The sequence below is a fragment of the Scyliorhinus torazame genome, chromosome 2 (assembly GCF_047496885.1).
Source record: "Scyliorhinus torazame isolate Kashiwa2021f chromosome 2, sScyTor2.1, whole genome shotgun sequence".
Taxonomy (NCBI): Eukaryota; Metazoa; Chordata; class Chondrichthyes; order Carcharhiniformes; family Scyliorhinidae; genus Scyliorhinus; species Scyliorhinus torazame.
This window is the reverse complement of record NC_092708.1, coordinates 85,500,773-85,521,152: the sequence shown is the minus strand read 5'-3', so window position 1 is coordinate 85,521,152 and position 20,380 is coordinate 85,500,773. Positions and strand designations below refer to the sequence as shown.

General features: G+C 46.8%; 1 protein-coding gene across 4 annotated transcripts in view; it reads right to left on the bottom strand.

Moving 5' to 3' along the window:
- The window catches only part of LOC140389294 (coiled-coil domain-containing protein 89), a 106,370-nt gene that overhangs the window by 4,207 nt on the left and 81,783 nt on the right, over positions 1-20,380 (bottom strand). For 2 of the 4 annotated variants that reach the window (XM_072473476.1, XM_072473478.1), the window contains 4 exons: positions 13,591-14,063; positions 2,662-2,792; positions 2,118-2,254; positions 1,207-1,283 (listed from right to left, as the gene is read on the bottom strand). In XM_072473476.1, the coding sequence (XP_072329577.1) occupies positions 1,207-1,283; positions 2,118-2,254; positions 2,662-2,792; positions 13,591-14,063 (818 nt within the window). Of the gene's footprint in view, positions 1-1,206; positions 1,284-2,117; positions 2,255-2,661; positions 2,793-13,590; positions 14,064-14,954; positions 14,976-15,761; positions 15,914-20,380 lie in introns of those variants that run through there. The other 2 variants (XM_072473481.1, XM_072473483.1) reach the window with 2 other exon arrangements.

Sequence of the window (20,380 nt, the reverse complement as noted above, 5' to 3'; positions counted from 1 at the left end):
CTGTTGAAGCTATGATAATCCGAGCAACTGATGCCTTTGGTTTTGACTCAAAAATGATGAAGCAGTCTTGGTCTCCTTGGGGGCCATTAAAACAAAATGATCTCAAAATACAAAACTAGCAAATGCCGTGCAGATGCATAGCAGGACTAATAAGATAGGATAGCCCTTAAATGGTCTTGCTCATTAAAGTCATTGGGCACGCTTGAACAGCCTAATCGTGTCCGACGCGGTGACGCAACAAGGCTGTTAGATCACATGAGAGGATTCGCGTGAGATTTGCAATGATAGGAATGCTCCGCAAGATCTAATGAGATCTCTTGAGATGTCGCGATCTAGATCTCACCCTCATTGGGTGAGATTAACATATTTAAATGAACCTTTCGGGCCTCTCTGGCATTGCTAGGGTACCTGGGTGGCACTGCCAGTCTGGCACTGCCAAGGTGCCAGGTTGCCCGTGCTGGCAATTGGGCCTGGGGGTGCCCTGCCCTTAAAAGTGGTGGGGTGGGTAGGGGCTCAGGCACTGCTGAGCTCATCAGTGCAGGAAGTGAGGTAAGTGTGGCCTTGGTTCCCCGCTGAGGCCAAAAAAATAAACAGAGTCCCCTAGCGGGCAGCATGGTAGCACAGTGGTTAGCACAGTTGCTTCACAGCTTCAGGGTCCCAGGTTCGGTCACTGGCTTGAGTCATGTCTGTGCGCTGCCTGCACATTCTCCCCGTGTCTGCGTGGGTGCTCTGGTATCCTCCCACAGTCCAAAGATGTGCAACTTAAGTGGATTGTCTAGGCTAAATTGTGCTTATTGTCCAAATAAGGTTGGGTGGGGATGCTGGGTTACGGGGATGGGGTGTGGGCAGGCTGCTTTCCAAGGGCCGGTGCGGACTCGATGAGCTGAATGGCCTCCTTCTGCACTGTAAATTCGCTGATTCAATGATTTGCTAGCGGGGTTGTTAGCGCTGAGAATGATCCCGCTATATGCGCCCAAAACAGAACTTGTTTTGGGTGTTAAATTTTGCCGATTAAGTCTGTATTATTGTATATTTGTGGATACAGAATACCAACTGATTTATCAATGCATGCTTCTGCAAATGTATACATATAGGTATAAGCAACTGAGAACTATTGCAGACTGTAATCAGTGTAAAATTGCTTGAAAAGTTCAGAAAAATCTATTATCAATGTCACATGCAACCGTTTATTATCCTGTTCCTCACCTTTCTTCTGCATCTTTTTTTGCTTTTTCTGTTAATCTTAATTTCTCCTCAAGTTGCTGAATATCCTTTTGTCTTTCCTATGTTTCACAAAGTCACAATAATGCAGAAATTAGACTTCTTCCAATGACAAGTAAAACCTCCATGTTGTATCTACTTATCTCTCCAGATCAACAAGAACCACTTATAAATACACACAATTTCATCTAGACCTGAAACATCTGAAATGGTGGGGCTCAGCTACAAAATGTTTGAGAACTGCTATGTGATCAAAGTTAGCCCTATTCTGTACACGAGCAGGAATCCATCTCTGATGAGTGAACTTCAGAACAACCGGGAAATAGGAAAAAAAGTAAAAGAAAAAAAGTTTTTTTTTTTAATGCCTCGTGTCTGGAGGAGGAAAAGGAAAAAAATAATTTGTTGGGGGTGAAATGAAAGAAAGAGAACATCTTGGGCACCTAGATGATGGGGTTCGAGAGAGAGAAAATTAGACATTGTGATGGCTTGAATGAGAAGGAAAGCTTGCCCAGGAAATCAAGAAAGGAAAGCTGTTGTGAAGAGACAGGAATACCTTGATGAAGAGCGCTGAGACAGAGAAAACTCCTGTTAACTGGAACAAGGAAGAGTTTTTTTGTTGCTGATTCATAAGTTTCTAACTTAGGGCATGGAAAGGATAGTTGCAGAGTTTTATAGGACCATCTTGTAAAAAGAAAGTGCATCCTCCACAAGGGCAATTCTACAGGACAGTACATAAATAATTGTATATTCATTTTAACATTTTAAGCAGTTTAAGCTATTTGTTTCTCCCATACAAGGGTTCTATGTGAACTCAGAGCTGTTAATAACAGATATTAGAAGTCATTTTTTTCCTGTATTTAATTTGATATTCTGTTATATATTTCAACTTAACCTACCTGTATAATTTTCCCTCGCTGCATGGAAAGTTTCAGAAGTTCTTCCTTCTCCTGCGACAGCAGATGCAATTTGTGTTGGAGTTCTGTTTCTTCACGATTTTTGGTTTCTGCAAATTCTTTCTGCTTCAATTCAGCCACTAAAAATAGTTCAGGTGTCATATTTAGGAAGTTACTTGTCAATGTATCAAGTCACATTTTCACCTTGATTATATAGTTAGCAACTACCAGTATACTGTTTCGAACTGGGTAGTTCCAATGAAAAAATATAAGAGAGACAGCCTGTTTTGATAATAACAGCATTATCAAAACTATTTGCTCAATTCAACCTAAAACTACATTGCTAAAATTATTTTAGGTGTTTATCCAAAGTTAAAATGGTGCCTGAGCATTACTTACACAAGCTGTCCGGATGTTTTAAAATTATGGAATATGTGGCAAATACAAGGTTGCATGAAAAGTTTACTACCATTTAATTAATTTCTCAAACATTAGTAAATTGGAATTACTTACAATACTACTATTGCTTATGTGTTTGAGTACGTACCCTTATACCGATCTTCTGATTCTTTCATCTTTGCCCTGAATGATTGCACTTCATTCAGATAAAACTTCTCCGTGGTTGTTTGCTTCTCTAAAACCTCACTCTCTTTTCTCAGTGAATTCTGTGTTATTTGACTGAAATATAGGAGCAAGATATATAGTCTTTAGCTTTCAGAGAACTAGTCTAAAACATGACAAGAATTAATAATAATCCTTTTAGGCAAGAGAAAACCATCAAGGGCGTCGAACTACAGTTACGATAACCCTGAATCTCTGGATTGACAAGAGCCTGAAATTCATGTCAGTAAATTGATCTACATTTTCTTATTTGTTCACAGGATGTGGGCACTGTTGGCTAGGCCAGCATTTGTTGCCCATCCCTACTTACCGTTGAGAAGGTGGTGGTGAGCTGTCTTCTTGAACCGCTGTAGCCCGTGTGGTATAGGTACACCCACAGTGCTGTTAGGAAGGGAATTCCAGGATTTTGACACAGCGACAGTGAAGGAACGGCAATATATTTCCAAGTCAGAATGATGAGTGGCTTGGAGAGCATCTTCCAGATGGTGGTGTTTACATGCATCTGTTGCCCTTGTCCTTATAGGTGGTAGAGGCTGTGGGTTTGTAAGGTGCGGTTTTAGGAATCTTGCTAAGTTCCTGCAGTCCATCTCATAGATAGTACACACTGCTGCTACTGTGCTTTGGCGGGGAAGGGAGTGAATGTTTGCTTTGTACTGGATGGTGTTAAGCTTCTTAGGTATTGTTGGAGCTGCATTCATCCAAGCAAGTGGAGAATATTCCATCACACTCCTGATTTATGCACCCTCGCTGCTAGGGGTGTGTGCAAAGGCTGGAATTGAACTTGGGTCTCTGGCGTTGTGAGGCAGCAGTGCGAACCACTGTGCCACCGTGGCGCCACAATCAGACAGTTGGTGGCTTGCACCAACTATTTAATTTTAGATATTTCCTTTCTATAGAATCCCTACAGTGCTGAAGGAGGCCATTTGGCCCATCAAGTCTCCAAGACCCTCTGAAAGAGCACCCTACCTAGGCCCAGAGGAAACCCACGCAATCACAGGGAGAATGTGCAAATTCCACACAGTCACCCAAGGCTGGAACTGAACACGGTTCCCTGACACAGAGTGGTTAGCACAGCTGCCACAGTGCCAGGCAGGTATGGTAAACTTTGGCAGCCTCCCAGGGGATTGGGTGGGTGTTGGCCCACAAAGGAGACCCCTGGCAGCAATGGCACCTCAATGGCATCAGTACATCTGCCTTCAGCGACTGTCTCATCCAATCGGTGCAACTTCTTGACTGGCCTGGTGCCCCCAGACTCCACTTAACTTCTTTTAAGTGCACACGTCCATTGATGCCCTCCACATGCAACCCCAGCTGCAGCCACCACCCCTGATTGCACTGCTAAGCTGCCAGCCCCTTTTATTCGACAGAAGACCTGGTAACAGCACTTAATTGGTTACTACCTGTAATATTCAGCTAGATCCTGCCACCCGCTGAAGTGGTGTCCTAGGCAGCAGGACTCTTGCCGCTTCTGGAAAGTTCCAGCCAACGTTTTGGTATTTGAATGCAAGTAGAAATAAAGTAAGTAAGTTAGAAGCATGAATTCAGATTAAAGGACATGATGTAGTAACCATTGTAGACTTGGCTACAGGTTGGATTGGATTGGATTTGTTTATTGTCACGTGTACCGAGGTACAGTGAAAAGTATTTTTCTGCGAGCAGCTCAACAGATCATTAAGTACATGAGAAGAAAAGGGAATAAAAGAAAATACATAATAGGGCAACACAACATATACAATGTAACTACATAAGCACTGGCATCGGATGAAGCATACAGGGTGTAGTGTTAATGAAATCAGTCCATAAGAGGGTCATTTCGGAGTCTGGTGACAGTGGGGAAGAAGCTGTTTTTGAGTCTGTTTGTGCGTGTTTTCAGACTTCTGTATCTCCTGCCTGATGGAAGAAGTTGGAAGAGTGAGTAAGCCGGGTGGGAGGGATCTTTGATTATAAGAACTAGGAACAGGAGTAGGCCATCTGGCCCCTCGAGCCTGCTCCGCCATTTAATGAGATCATGGCTGATCTTTGTGGACTCAGCTCCACTCTCCGGCCCGTACACCATATTCCCGAATCCCTTTATTCTTTAGAAAGGCATTATACACTAGGTTTAGTGTATTAGGGTGCCACATTTTCCTACCTATGGGATTTTTACATAGGACAGGAAAATTACAAAAGAAGTGAGAACAATTACCACAGCGGAAAGTAAGGATTTCCATACTCAGGTTTGAGAAACACTAGAGGTAGAGTTAAGGACCCGTGGAGGGCAGTGCAGGGGTGCGTATCGGCTCTGTGTGGAGCACTCTGGCGCCGTGCTGGCCCCCTGTGGGCTTCAGAATCGCTGGGCCAAGAGGCCCGTTGACCCGGTGTGAAACACTCCGGTGTTTACGCTGGCGTCAACACTTAGCCGCGTTTTGCAGAATCCCGACCAAGGTTCCCGGACTCCCACGGCGCAATTCGCACTCTTCCACCAGAGGGGGTGGGTAGGTAAAATTTCCAAAACCCAATCACACCAGAGAGAATTCCGTTTTGATTCTCTCTGGATTTTGAGCCCGTGCCAAATTTCTCATGGGCAGAGAGTACAGGTTCAAAATCACCCCCATTATTCACCAGCTAGCTGGTTGGCTGTCTAACGCACCAAGCCTTTTCTGGTATAATTTGCAAGGTCAGAATCCCGGAACTCTCTTCCTAACAACACTGTGGATGTATCTACACCACATGAGCTGCGGAGATTCAGGAAGGCGGCTCACTACTGTCTTCAGAAATAACTGATGTAAACATTTGAAAATTCTGTGGTTCTCAAGGGCAATTAGAGATGTGCAAAATTGCTAGTCCAGCCAGCGATGTCACATCCATGAATTCATGAAAATAATGGCCATCAACCTCCTTTGGTAATATGGGCCACCAAAGTTGGTCTGAGCCTTCTGTAGCAGAGCTTTCATTAAGGTGTCAGCTGTGACACCCTATCTTCCACCCTAGCTTCTGCACATATCCGACTGACAATTCACCACATGAAGACCGCTTCCCTAGCCTCGCCTTTAAAGCATGTGTGTCACCAATATCTGAACTGGTGCTTGTGAGGGTGAATTTGTGTAAGCCTTTAAGAAGGCTGGCCTCCTCTTCACTGACCAACGGGCATCCTCATTTTCAGCATCTGCAATGAAGAGATGAATAAGGGTCCCTCAAAGATCAGCCATGATCTCATTAAATGGCGGAGCAGGCTCGAGGGGCCAGATGGCCTACTCCTGTTCCTAGTTCTTATGGTAGACTAGTATAAAAGTCACACGGGATCAGGGGTGAGCTGGCAAGGTGGATACAGAACTGGCTAGGTCATAGAAGGCAGAGAGTAGCAATGGAAGAATGCTTTTCTAATTGGAGGGCTGTGACCAGTGGTGTTCCACAGGGATCAGTGCTGGGACCTTTGCTCTTTGTAGTATATATAAATGATTTGGAGGAAAATGTAACTGGTCTGATTAGTAAGTTTGCAGACGACACAAAGGTTAGTGGAATTGCGGATAGCGATGAGGACTGTCAGAGGATACAGCAGGATTTAGATTGTTTGGAGACTTGGGCGGAGAGATGGCAGATGGAGTTTAATCCGGACAAATGTGAGGTAATGCATTTTGGAAGGTCTAATGCAGGTAGGGAATATACAGTGAATGGTAGAACCCTCAAGAGTATTAAAAGTCAGAGAGATCTAGGAGTACAGGTCCACAGGTCACTGAAAGGGGCAACACAGGTGGAGAAGGTAGTCAAGAAGGCATACGGCATGCTTGCCTTCATTGGCCGGGGCATTGAGTTTAAGAATTGGCAAGTCACGTTGCAGCTGTATAGAACCTTAGTTAGGCCACACTTGGAGTATAGTGTTCAATTCTGGTCGCCACACTACCAGAAGGAAGTGGAGGCTTTAGAGAGGGTGCAGAAGAGATTTACCAGAATGTTGCCTGGTATGGAGGTCATTAGCTATGAGGAGCGGTTGAATAAACTCGGTTTGTTCTCACTGGAACGACGGAGGTTGAGGGGCGACCTGATAGAGGTCTACAAAATTATGAGGGGCATAGACAAAGTGGATAATCAGAGGCTTTTCCCCAGGGTAGAGGGGTCAATTACATGGGGGCACAGGTTTAAGGTGAGAGGGGCAAGGTTTAGAGTAGATGTACGAGGCAAGTCTTTTACACAGAGGGTAGTGGGTGCCTGGAACTCGCTACCGGAGGTGGTGGTGGAAGCAGGGACGATAGTGACATTTTAGGGGCATCTTGACAAATACATGAATAGGATGGGAATAGAGGGATACGGACCCAGGAAGTGTAGAAGATTGTAGTTTAGTCGGGCAGCATGGTCGGCACGGGCTTGGAGGGCCGAAGGGCCTGTTCCTGTGCTGTACATTTCTTTATTCTTTGTTCTGGTTTAAAAAGAAAACAGAGAGCGAGAAGAGGCTAGTGATTGCAGTTGCAGAGTGCACAGTGAGATAGAAAGTAAGAATGGTAAGAGGGCAATGGGTGTTGAAAGTTAGCATTTTTTCTGCCAGCCGCAATGACGGGTTTTCACACCATCTTCTACCCACCTCATTAATTACACGCACAGGAAAAACAACTCATCCCTGGCGGGTGGCCTCTGATTTACCCAGCCCGCCATCTATCTACTCGCCTCATTCTAGGCACAATATTTAAAGACATCCACACACAGCTGTGTCGCTGCATGTGGTGCAGGACTGCTCCACTGAAGACATGATCCCAAAGGCTATGAAGGTGGCAGCCCTCAAGTTGAATGATGCCTCCCTGGGTCATCGACTGGACACCCTAAAGACTCAGTGCAACATTCTCCACTCCCGCTTGGGCTGTAGGAGGTCCACCAACATTACCACTCTGGCTTGGAAGACAGTAGCAAAGGCCACCAGTGCCAATGCCTCCACATGTACAGAGATCTGTTGGCACTCATCTGCCACATTCTGCAAGATTTGATGCCATGTGAACTGGGATGACATCCATTGCCATATTTAGCTTATACCCCGAAAACCGGCCAAATTCCCCTACAATCCTCATGATTTCTTCCATCCCTTCTAATGGATCCGATACATACAGAAGCAGGTCGCCTGCATAGAGCGAGACTCTGTGCCCCCCCCCCCCCCCCCCTCCTCCCCGACCAGCCCCTTCCAGTCCCTTGAGGCTCTCAGAGCAATTGCCAACGGTTCTCTAACTAGCGCGAACAACAGTGGGGAGAGGGGGCATCCCTGTCTTGTCCTCCGGTGCAGGCTAAAATAGTCTGATGTCCTATTCGTCCGTACACTTGCCACAGGAGCCTGATACAGCAACCTGACCCAGTCAATAAATCCCTGCCCAAATCCGAACCGTCCCAGTACCTCCCACAGATAATCCCATTCTACCCGATCAAAAGCCTTTTCTGTAAGCATTGCGATCACTACCTTCACCTCCCTACCTTCCGGGGGCATCATGATCACATTTAACAACCTTCTCACATTGGCCACCAACTGCCTATCCTTAACAAACTCCATCTGGTCCTCCCCAATAACAACCGGAACACAATCCTCAATCCTGGAGGACAAAATTTTGGCCAGCAGTTTGGTGTCCATATTCAAAAGGGATATCGGCCTGTAGGACCCACACAGCTCCGGGTTCTTGTCCCGCTTCAGAATCAGCCAAATCGTGGCCTGTGACATCATCGGGGACAGCACTCCTCTTTCCCTTGCCTCATTGAACATCCTCATCGACACCGGCCCCAATATCCCAGAGAACATTTTATAAAACTCCACTGGGTACCCGTCTGGCCCCGGGGCTTTACCCGACTGCATGGCCTTCACACTCTCCACTATCTCTTCCAACCCGATCGGGGCCCCCAGCCCTTCTACCAACTCCCCGTCCACCTTTGGTAAATTCAGCCCCCCCCAAGAAGTGCCTCATCCCCTCCGGCCTCGTAAGGGGTTCCGACCTATACAGCCTACTGTAGAAATCCCTAAACGCCTTATTCACCCCTGCTGAATCTCCAACCAGGTTCCCATCTCCGTCATTTACTTTCCCTATCTCCCTGGCTGCCTCCCTCTTTCTAAGCTGCTGGGCAAGCATTCTGCTGGCCTTCTCTCCATACTCATACTCATACATCGCCCCTTCGCCTTTCTCAGCTGCTCCACTGCCCTACCTATGGTTAACAAGCCGAACTCTGCCTGTAGCCTCTGCCGTTCCCTTAAAAGCCCTGCCTCTGGGGTCTCCGCATACCTCCTATCGATGTGTAGTATCTCCTTAACCAGTCGGTCCGTCTCTGCCCTGTCCAGCTTCTCCTTCTGGGCCCGTATCGAGATCAGCTCCCCTCTGACCACCGCCTTCAGTGCTTCCCAGACCATTGCTGCTGAAATTTCCCCCGTGTAATTGACCTCCAGGTAGTTCTGAATACATTTCCTCAGCCGCTCGCACACCCATTCGTCAGCCAAAAGTCCCACATCTAACCTCCAGTGCGGGCGCTGGCTACTGTCTTTACTAATCTGCAGGTAAACCCAGTGCGGCGCATGGTCTGAGATGGTGATCGCTGAGTACCCCGTGCCAGTAAGGCCCGGCTCAAAATGAAGAAATCGATCCAGGAGTACACTTTATGCACGTGTGAGTAGAAGGAGAACTCCTTCACCCTCGGCTGCCCAAATCTCCATGGATCCAATATCCCCCCCCCCCCCCCCCCCGCTCCATGAACCCTTTTAGTTCCTTTGCCATTGCTGGCACCCTGCCCATTTTTGAGCTTGACCGGTCCAAGCCAGGGTCAATAACTGTGTTGAAGTCCTCTCCCATGACCAACCTGTGCGAGTCCAGGTTCAGTATCTTCCCCAGCATCCTCTTAACAAACTCCACATCATCCCAATTTGGTGCATACACATTTACTAATACCACCTGCACCCCCCTCCAGTTTCCCACTGACCACAATGTACCGACCTCCCACATCCGAAACGATTCTACCCACCTCAAAACACCACCCGCTTATTGATCAGGATCGCGACCCCTCTAGTCTTTGAATCCATTCCCGAGTGAAAGACCTGACTGACCCAGCTTTTCCTCAATCTAATCTGGTCAGTTACTCTAAGGTGCTTCTCCTGCAACATTACCTTGTCCGCCTTCAGTCCCCTAAGATGCACGAACACACGTGCCCTCTTGACCGGCCCATTTAACCCTCGAACATTCCAGGTGATCAGCCTAGTTGGGGGGCTCATTGCCCCCACCCTTCGCCGATCAGCCATCCCCTTTTTTGGGCCCGCCTCCAGCCCATGCTCCGTGCCCCCACCGTCCCCTCCCCAGGCAGCCTCCACCCCCAACCTCCTCTCTGTCCCTTGGCCCAAGTCCCTCCCTCGTCAGCAGAACATTTGCCCCCCCCTCAGCCCCCTAGTAACAACACTCTTTATCAAAGGGGTTGGGTTACACTGAACATATGCATCCCGCCCCCCACTGTGCTTCTGTGAGCTAGCCCACCCAGCTAGCTTGGTGGCCCCCATCCCTGGCGCCGGATAGTCTCCCACCTATTGTTCCATCGCCACCCTCACCCCCGCTCATACAAACATACCCCAACATCAAACAATCCCCACACAATTGCCCGAGAGAAAAACACCAAAATCTAAACAAGCATACCTCTATCCCCCAACAGTGCAAATGAAAACCTTAACTCACTCAGCACTGCCACTGGTCCCAAATCAATACAGAAGGCATTACAAACAGCTTCCACAAAACAAAAAACGAGAAACTTTTTTTTTTTAAAAACAGAGAAACTAAAAGGAAAAAAAAACATGAACATTGCAGCAAAGTTCAAAAGTTCTCAGTCCACCACCAGTCGTTTCCTTTTCACGAAGTCCAGCGCATCCTCAGGTGACTCGAAATAAAAGTGCTGTTCCTCATACGTGACGCAGAGACGGGCCGGAAACAACAGTCCGAAGTTCACCTTTTTCTTAAAAAGGATCGACCTAATCTGGTTGAAGCCTGCTCTTCTACTGGCCACCTCCACACTCAGATCTTGGTAGACCCGCAGGATACTATTGTGCCACTTACAGCTCCGTGTTTGCTTGGCCCACTGTAGAATGCGCTCCTTATCCAAGTACCTGTGGAATCTCACCACCATTGCCCTCGGGGGGGGGGTCTCTCGTTCGCGGCTTCCTCGCGAGTGCTCTGTGAGCCCTGTCCACCTCCAAGGGTCGGGAGAATGCTCCATCCCCCAGCAGCTTCTCAAACATATCTGCGATGTATGCCCCAGCGTCCGCTCCTTCGGACCCCTCCCGAAGCCCAACGGTTCTCAAGTTCTGCCGGCGGGACATATTCTCTAGGTCCTCCACCTTCTCCAGGAGCTTCTTTTGCGGGTCTCTCAGCATCCCCACCTCCAACTCCACCGCATTTTGATGTTCCTCCTGCTCAGCCAGTGCCTTCTCCACTTCTGGATCGCCCGATCATGGGCGTCCAATCTAAGCTCCAGCCGCTCAATCGACTCTTTTATCGGGTCCAAGCAGTCCCGTTTCTGCTTAGCAAAGCCTTCCTGAATAACTTGCATCAGCTGCTCCGTTGACCGCTGGGTCGACAAACCAGTCCTCCGCCATGCTGTCTCCCGCTGCAGCTTCAGCCCAAGCCTTCTCTGTCTTTCTGTTTCTGCCTTTATGAGCACTTCTAGTCCTTCTCTGCATGCACCGATGTGGGAATTCAGTACACAATTGCCTCTGTCTTCAGTTTTACAGTTCAAGTCCGGTACAAAATCGGGGGAAAAGGTCCAAAAGTCCGACCCGAGCGGGAGCGACCAAATGTGTGACTTACTCCTTCATAGCCGCCACCGGAAGTCCTCTTTTTCTATTCTTACCTAATTTCTGAAACCTATTGCTAGCTTGGCAAACTGCCATTTTCTTTTGTTTCGTTTTTGTATTGTACATTTTGATTTGGAGCTGAATTACCACAAACTAGAATTGTATTTTAAATTCAATTCAACTTATCTGTATTTGCTAAGGACAAACAATCGATACATCTGACTAGCTTACTGCAGGGCTAGTCGGACCTTCCTAAATTCTGTACTTGTGTGAAACCTGAAGCTTACCAGTAGATACTACTAGCTGACAAAATAAGTTGCAAATTGCTTTTAACCCAAGAAGCCCAGTCTTGAATCTCTGTTATTTGGTATATGGTATGGAGTTACAGGTATACGAATAGACACAGAGATCCTACAATCAGCCATGTGAATTGAAGCACGTTTTCATCTCACAATCCTCCCATTCTGACCCCAATTCGCTTATGTCCTCTGTGACACTCATTCTCATTCTAGCCCAGAGGATGTCTCCCACTACCCCAAACACCACACGTCATGTTTCTGTGTCGAACCTCTGACCACTAGTGCTCCCTTCCCACTGGAGGCCTTGCCCTTTGGCCCCTTCACAAGACCCCTTACAGCTAGTATGGCAGGTAGAGCCTTGCCCGGGATACCCCTCTGAGCGATGTGGTGTTGCGTGTGAAGCATAGTGTGAATCAAGGGCAGCACGGTAGCATTGTGGATAGCACAATTGCTTCACAGCTCCAGGGTTCCAGGTTCGATTCCGGCTTGGGTCACTGTCTGTGCGGAGTCTGCACATCCTCCCCGTGTGTGCGTGGGTTTCCTCCGGGTGCTCCGGTTTCCTCCCACAGTCCAAAGATGTGCAGGTTAGGTGGATTGGCCATGATAAATTGCCCTTAGTGTCCAAAATTGCCCTTAGTGTTGGGTGGGGTTACTGGGTTATGGGGATAGGGTGGAGGTATTGACCTTGGGTAGGGTGTTCTTTCCAAGAGCCGGTGCAGACTCGATGGGCCGAATGGCCTCCTTCTGCACTGTAAATTCTATGATAATCTATGATAGTGCTGAGTCGAGGTGCGATGAAAGGCAGGCAAACAAACCTCAGTCACGAGCAAAGTGCTGGTCACGAGATGCACGTTACTTATATACCATTGTGAAACAGGTCAGCCTAATTATACACCGATGTTACCCCTTGATTCAGCATTGGGGCAATGATAGCAGCAAGTAAGCTTTAAAATGAGTATATGAATAGGAGTGTAGTGATAGCAAAAAGGTAAAGTGGGAGAAGGGCACATGGTGGGTGGCAACAGTGTTGATGGGAGCAGAGTGAGAGACTAGTTTTCTTACCTTGAAATGAGCTGTTGCCATTTTCTGAACTTTGACGAAAAGAGCATCTTCCTCCTCCTGTCCATTACCTACACCAGGACCTTCAACATATCAAGGTCGGACCCTGGTGACCTCCTGGTGCTTGCTGTTGCCAATGGTATATTGACAAGTGTTTCCTGCCCTGCAAGAGTTCATTTTAAAAGGAACTGATTGCCTTTAGGAGGCATCAGAAATATTCTATGTTCATCCCTCCCAAACAATGAGTGCAACTAATGAATACTGCAAGTCATGTTGACTGCACACTTGAATTTTGATAATGAGTATCCATCATGAACATTGTGCGCTGCTTAAGACAACGGTACAGCTGTGTATCCTGACTCCACAAATTGGTACTGAGCATTAAGATTAAATCATGGGGCAGCCCGTGCCTCAGTGGTTAGCACTGCTGTGACCCGGGTTCGATCTTAGCCCCGGACCACTGTCTGTATGGAGTTTCCACATTCTCTCCGTATCTGTATGGGTTTCATCCCCACAACCCAAAGATGTGCATGTGCAGAGTTGGGGGATTGGCCAGGCTAAATTGCCCCTTAATTGGCAAAAGAAAATTGGGTATTCTAATTTATTTAAAAAAAATTAAATCATGATTTACTCTGGTATAATTTCACTTTAAAAATGTTATAACAACAGATTAAATAATTGTGTTTTGCTAAATTAACACATTTCATATTCTGAAATCATCATCCACACTGCTTACTTGCATTCCTGTTCCAGTGCCTTGCACCTCTTTAAACATTTTCCTAGCTCATTGGAGAGCTTGAATATTTCATCGTCCTTTTGTTCCAGGGCTTTACAAAAAATATTCTCATTTTCTTTCTGGAGCTTTTCATTTTGCTTTCTGAGCTCTGCATTCTGACTCTTGTATTCATCCTTGAATTTGATAATTTCTTGGTGGTTGAATGCCAGGTCCATGAATCGCTCCTCGAGCTGGGCTGACTGCTTTCGTTGGCCCTCTAATTGTTGCTTGAGGCCCTTGTGCTGGTTCTCCAGCTCAGTGTTAATTGTCTCCAAAGTTTGGCAACGCAACAAGAATTCATCAGCGCGTTGTTTTAGAATGCAAATGAGCTGCGACTGTTCATCTATTCTGGATCGTAATAAGGCATTTTCTGTTTTTTCATCCTGGGAGAGACCACGTAGCTTCTCTAAGGTAATTTGCACTGCACCAATTTCCTAAACAATACAAAATTGCCTGAATGTTTCATATTTGTTTAAATATAGCATTTTGTTAATTATATATATTGTCACAATAGCCCTGCTGATCATCATCTACCTAACTATTGGTAAAAGATGCAATTTTAGAGATCTGAGTTCAAATTCGGTGCATTGATGATCTTTGATGTTTTTGTTACGTCTAGACTGGACTACTCGAATGCACTCCTACCTTCCATAAACTTGGGGTAATCCAAAACACTGAAGCCCATATCCTCACTCACACCAAGTTCTGCTCCTCTATCACCCCTGTGCTCGCTGACCTAGAATATCTCCAGCTGAAGCAACGTCTTGTTTTCAAAATTCTCAATTTTCTTTTCAAATCTCTCCATGTCCTCACCCCTCTCTATCTCTGTAATCTTCTCCAGCCACACAACCCTCCCAAGATATTTCCACTCCCAAATTCTGGCCTCTTGAGCATCTCCAATTTTAACCAATCCACCATTGATGGTTGCACCTTAGGTTCCTTGGGCTACAAACTGTGGAACTCTCCCCACTACAGCTCTCCACATTTTGCTTTCCACATTTGAGACACCCCTTAAAACCTACATCTTTGACCAAGCTTTTGGTCATCAGACCTAATATTTCTTTATGTGTCTCGGCACCATATTTTGTTTTGTAATATTCTTGTGAAGTATCCTGGAAAATTTTATTACTTTAAAGGCGCTACATAAATATAAGTTGTTACTGAAGTATGTTCACTAGTGCTAGAAGACACACCTCGACATCAAGATGTCCTAAAGTACACTAAAGGTAATTAAATACTTTTTGAAAGGTAGCCACTATTGTCATGTGGGAAACGGAACAATACATTTGTGCTATAGTAGCTATATTCCATAAAAAGAGAATTACCCCCATACTCCACACATAAGTCAGCCAACACATCTGCACCAATTGGAAAGCAAAAAGACTCATTACTTATCCAATTCAATGATGCTTGACTATCTGTCGAACAACCTTTCCCCTCCTTTTTAATAGTTTGATATCTCGTAAAGAGAACTGTTTAAAGAAATTTAAAATAAATATTTTTAATGTTCCATGATTTTTCTCCAGGACAGCGCAATGGAGATTAATCTTTGAAATTCCTGGAGTCTCCAGGCCAATCCTGGGAGAGCTGGCAGCCCCAAAAGCTGGCAATACTCAACAGGTCTGGCAGTATCTGTGGAGGGACCAAAAAGAAAAAGGGGTTAACTTTGCTGTTCGAGGTCCCTTGGCCAGAGATGGTTAACTCGGCTTCTCTCTCCATCGATGCTGCCCGGCCGGCTGGGTGTTTCTAGGCAGATCTCCCACCCGAGGTAGGTTTGTTGCCTTGTTCAGAAGGAAGGCACCTTATTTCCCCCCTGCAGACTGGGCGATCTGGTTCAGTTGTCAGGGTGGACACGCTGGAAAGTTTTATTACTTTAAAGGCGCCACATAAATATAAGTTGTTATTGAAGTATGTTCACTGGTGCTAGAATACACACCTGGACATCAAAATGTCCCAAAGTACACTACAGGTAATTAAGTACTTTTTGAAAGGCAGCCACTATTGTCATGTGGGAAACGGAACAACACATTTGTGCGTAGCAAAATTCCTTGCCATGGTGTTGCTCCAGCCGGGTTTTAGCCCTCGGAGTGGGTACGCGAGCCGGGATCATGCCCGGGATCCGGCTGCCCTACCTGCTTGCTGTCCTGGACCAGCTGCTTGAAATCACGGGCCCGTTTCTCCGGCTCTTCCCGCCGCTCCATGGGTACTCCAACCCCGCCCCCTCCCCGCCGGCCCCCGTCGTCCGTAGCAACCGAGGACGGCGGCCCCGCTGATCCAAACAGCTCGGCGACTGCCAAAGCCCGATGGAGGGATCTGCCTCTCCCGCCCACGGCAGCAGCAGCAGCAAGGCCAGACCCAGATCTGGCATTCGGCTGCGCGCTGTTCACTCTGGATCTATCCCTGACAGAGCAAAACAAATAAATCGTTTTGAGGCTGGAACAATGGCATAAAATATAGACCTGTCGTCGGCAGTTGCTGAGTCCCCGGCAGTCTCTGGAATGCTTTCAATCCTTCACAGCCCATTTGCTGCAGAATATTGAATTGCCTCCCATGTTCCTTAAGGTTATTGCTATCGTTTAAAATCTTTGGGTGACCTCTCAGGGCTTTGCCACGGCGTCTCATGGTAATACCCCTTCTGTACCTGTGGTGTCACTAGCGCACTTTGTCAGTTGGGAGCAGTGAACTTCTGTTTAAGATCAAGTGTAGTATCTGCTTTGCGTTTTGGCTCAGATCTGGCATGTCTTGTGGGGACCATGAATTGGATTCAATTTGAAATTGAATTGGTTTTTGGAGCAGGCAAGGAGCTGGATTAGGGGTTCACCCCTGTCCACACTCTGAGCCCTGGCTTTGTAACTCAGAAAAAGTAGCATAAGAAGAAAGGTCAGGGTCCGAAAAATCTTGGGCGGAATTCTCCGCAATCGGCGCGATGACCGGCGCCAAAAACGGCGTCAATCAGTCCGGCATCGCGCCGCCCCAAAGATGCAGAATCCTCCGCATCTTGAGCGGTCGAGCCCTAACCTTGAGGGGCTAGGCCCGCGCCGGACTGATTTCCGCCCCGCCAGCTGGCGGGAAAGGCCTTTGGTGCCCCGCCAGCTGGTGCGGAAATGACATTGCTGGGCGGCGCATGCGTGGGAGCGTCAGCGGCCGCTCATGGCATCCCCGCACATGCGCAGTGGAGGGGGTCTCTTCCGCCTCCGCCATGGTGGAGACCGTGGCGAAGGCGGAAGGAAAAGAGTGCCCCCACGGCACAGGCCCACCCGCGGATCGGTGGGCCCCGATCGCGGGCCAGGCCACTGTGGGGGCACCCCACGGGGCCAGATCGCCCCACCCAGGACCCCGGAGCCCACCCGCGCCGCCTTGTCCCGCCGGTAAGAGATGTGGTTTAATCCACGCCGGCGGGACAGGCATTCCAGCAGCGGGACTTTGGCCCATCCGGGCCGGAGAATCGCCGGGGGTGGGGGGGTGCGCCAACCGGCGCGGCGCAATTCCCGCCCCCGCCGAATATCCGGTGCCGGAGAATTCGGCAACCAGCGGGGGCGGGATTCACGCCAGCCCCCGGCGATTCTCCGACCCGGCGGGGGGGTCGGTGAATCCCGCACATTTTCCAGGACATTAACAGTCCTGGCACACCGTCCAAAATGTTGGCTTTATTTTGCATGGTAAAATTATTTTTGCAGAATCTGGTGCTAGCAGGGTTAATGTGGGACTGGGTAAGGCTACTTGTGACAACAATAAAGATTATTATTAGTAATAACCACACGATGATTCAAGAGAATTTTGTGCAGTTATTTGAGGAAGAATGTTCTTGCTATGGAGGGAGTCCTGCGGAGGTTTACCAGGCTGATTCCTGGGATGGTGGGACTGTCATATGAGGAGAGACTAAGTCAAACTGGGCGGCATGGACTGGTTGGGCCGAAGGGCCTGTTTCCATGCTGTAAACTTCTATGATTCTATGATTCTATGATATTCATTGGACTTTAGAAGATTGAGAGGGCATCTCATAGGAACTTACAAAATTCTAACAGGATTAGACAGGGTAGATTCAGAAAGAATGTTCCCGATTGGGGAGTCCAGAACTCGGGGGTCATAGTTGAGGACTGAGGAAAGGAGAAATTTCTTCATCTAGAGTGTGGTGAATCTGGAATTCACTACCACAAAAAGTAGTTGAGGCCGAAACGTTGTGTAATTTCAAGAAGGAATTAGATGTAACTCTTGGAGCTAAAGGGATGAAGGGATATGGGAGGAACGCAGGATTAGAGTACTGAACTTGATGATGAACCATGATCATAATGAATGATGGAGCAAGCTCTAAAGACTGAATAGCCTCCTCCTGCTTCTATTTTCTATGTAACACATAACCTCCGCCTAGGGGTCAATCCAGTGTTGCACAGAGCCATGTGCACAAACAAGCATGGAGATAGCTCCTAGCTTGAATCATTTACTGTATAAGCTCATAAGACATAGGAGCAGAATTAGGCCATTTGGCTCATCGAGTCTGCTCCGCCATTTGATCATGGCTGATCTCATCCTGGCCTTAACTCCACTGTCCTGCCCCTTCTCCATAACCCTTCAACCCATTACCAATTACCAAGTTATCTGGTCCAGATTGAATGCATCCTAAATTGCTGGAAGATAGAAATAATAGAAACATTGGACACAATAATAAGAAAGAAAGGATGAATACTGGCGTAGGCCTGAATGTTAACAGTCTGAGCATAATGACTTTTTAAGTAAGAGATTGTACTGATGAATTCACCTTACATTCTTTGGTTGTATTTAGATAAAGAAGCTGGGATAAATAAGCAGTAGGTATTGCAACAGCTCAACGTTTGTATAATAATGATCTTTTCTTCTTATTCTGTCGCTCCATGCCAACTTTTTGACAATGGCTGGATAACAGTAAATTATTATGAGGATGTGTTGTTAAAGCTTGTTGAGTTCTGTGTCTACATGTGAAGTGAGAGATCTGAGATCAGCTGTCCATTATACGCCCTGCCCAATTTTCCTTTCATTAAAATGTCTTATCATGACTGGTACCCCGCCCCACCCACCTCCACTATCCTGCAGGGTGACACTACACCTTTAATTAATTTACACTTCCCTTTTTTGGAAAGAGTTTATTTTCTTTTTTATTGTTACAGTTGGTTACTGGCAAGACTCCCATCTCATGTCATCAGCCTCCTACTGTTTGCCTCTCAGGTTATACTGACCATGCACATTTGGCACTCCAGCTCCCTCGAGATTCTGAACCTCCAGGCAAGCCTAGGCAGATGCAGATGGCATCACTTGTCAAAATGCTGTTCAAAACTTCATTTACATGCCTACACATGCTTTTGGCAGAAGATGGAAGTACAGAGTGAGTGTGACTGAGCTGATATATAGTTTGTGTCCGATAGTGCATTGCCAGTTGACCTAAACAGTTTAACTCCTATAAATAAGTGCAACATTTGTTTCCCAAAATGTTAATTAATCAGATGCTCATAGGCATCACATATATTTCCAGTAAGCAAGGTGTGATGAATGTAAGACATTGTTATATTTTATATTTGTTCGCTGAGGTCCCAGGTTCGATCCTGGCTCTGAGTCACTGTCTGTTTGAAGTTTGCACATTTTCCCCATGTTTGCGTGGGTTTCACTCCCACAACCCAAAGATGTACTGGGTAGGTGGATTGGGCACGCTAACTTGCCCCTTAATTGTAAAAAAAATGAATTGGGTACTCTAAATGTATTTTTAAAAAATATTTTATATTTGTTGCAGTAATAGAGGTCTACAGCACATAAAAGTCACTTCGCCCATCGCGTCTGCACCGGTCAAAAACAACCACCTACCTATTCTAAATCCATTTTCCAGCATTTGGCCCAAAGCCTTGCATACCTTGGCATTGCAAGTGCACATCTAAATAGGGGTTTCAGCCTCCACCGCCCTTTCAAGCAGCAAGTTCTAGACTCCCATCACCCTCTGGGTGAAAAGGTTTTTCCTCATATCCCTTCCAAACCTCCTGCCCCTTGCCTTAAATCTGATCCCTCCACCAAGGGGAAAAGTTTCTTCCTGTCTACATTATCTATGTCCTTCATAATTTCATACATCTCAATCATGTCCCTCCCCAGTCTCCTATGCTCCAAGGAAAACAACCACAGTCTAGTACGAAGTAGGAAGGCACTGAAACGGGAAGTTAGGAGGGCTAGGAGGGGTCATGAAAAATCCTTGGCAAATAGGATTAAGGTGAATCCCAAAGCTTTTTATTCATATGTAAAAAGCAAGCCGGTGGCCAGGGAAAGGATTGGACCACTTAAGGACAGTGGGGGGAATCTATGTGTTGAGCCAGAGGAAATGGGCGAGGTACTAAATGAGTACTATGTATCAGTGTTCACCAAAGAAAGGGACTTTGTGGAAGATGATTCTTGAGTAGGATGTGTGGACAGTCTGGATCATGTTAACATTGAAAAGGAGGAGGTATTGGGTCTTTTAAAATATATTAAGGTAGATAAGTCTTTTGGGCCGGATGGGGTTTACCCCAGAATATTGAGGGAAGCAAGGGAAGAAATTGCTGGGGGCTTGACTGACATCTTTGTATCCTCATTGGCTACAGGTGAGATCCCAGAGGACTGGAGAATAGCTAAGGTGGTACCGCTGTTTAAGAAAGGTAGAAGGGAAAATCCTGGAAATTATAAACCGGTGGGCTTCACGTCGGTAGTAGGTAAATTATTGGAACAGGATTTATACCCATTTGGAAACAAATGGACTCATAAG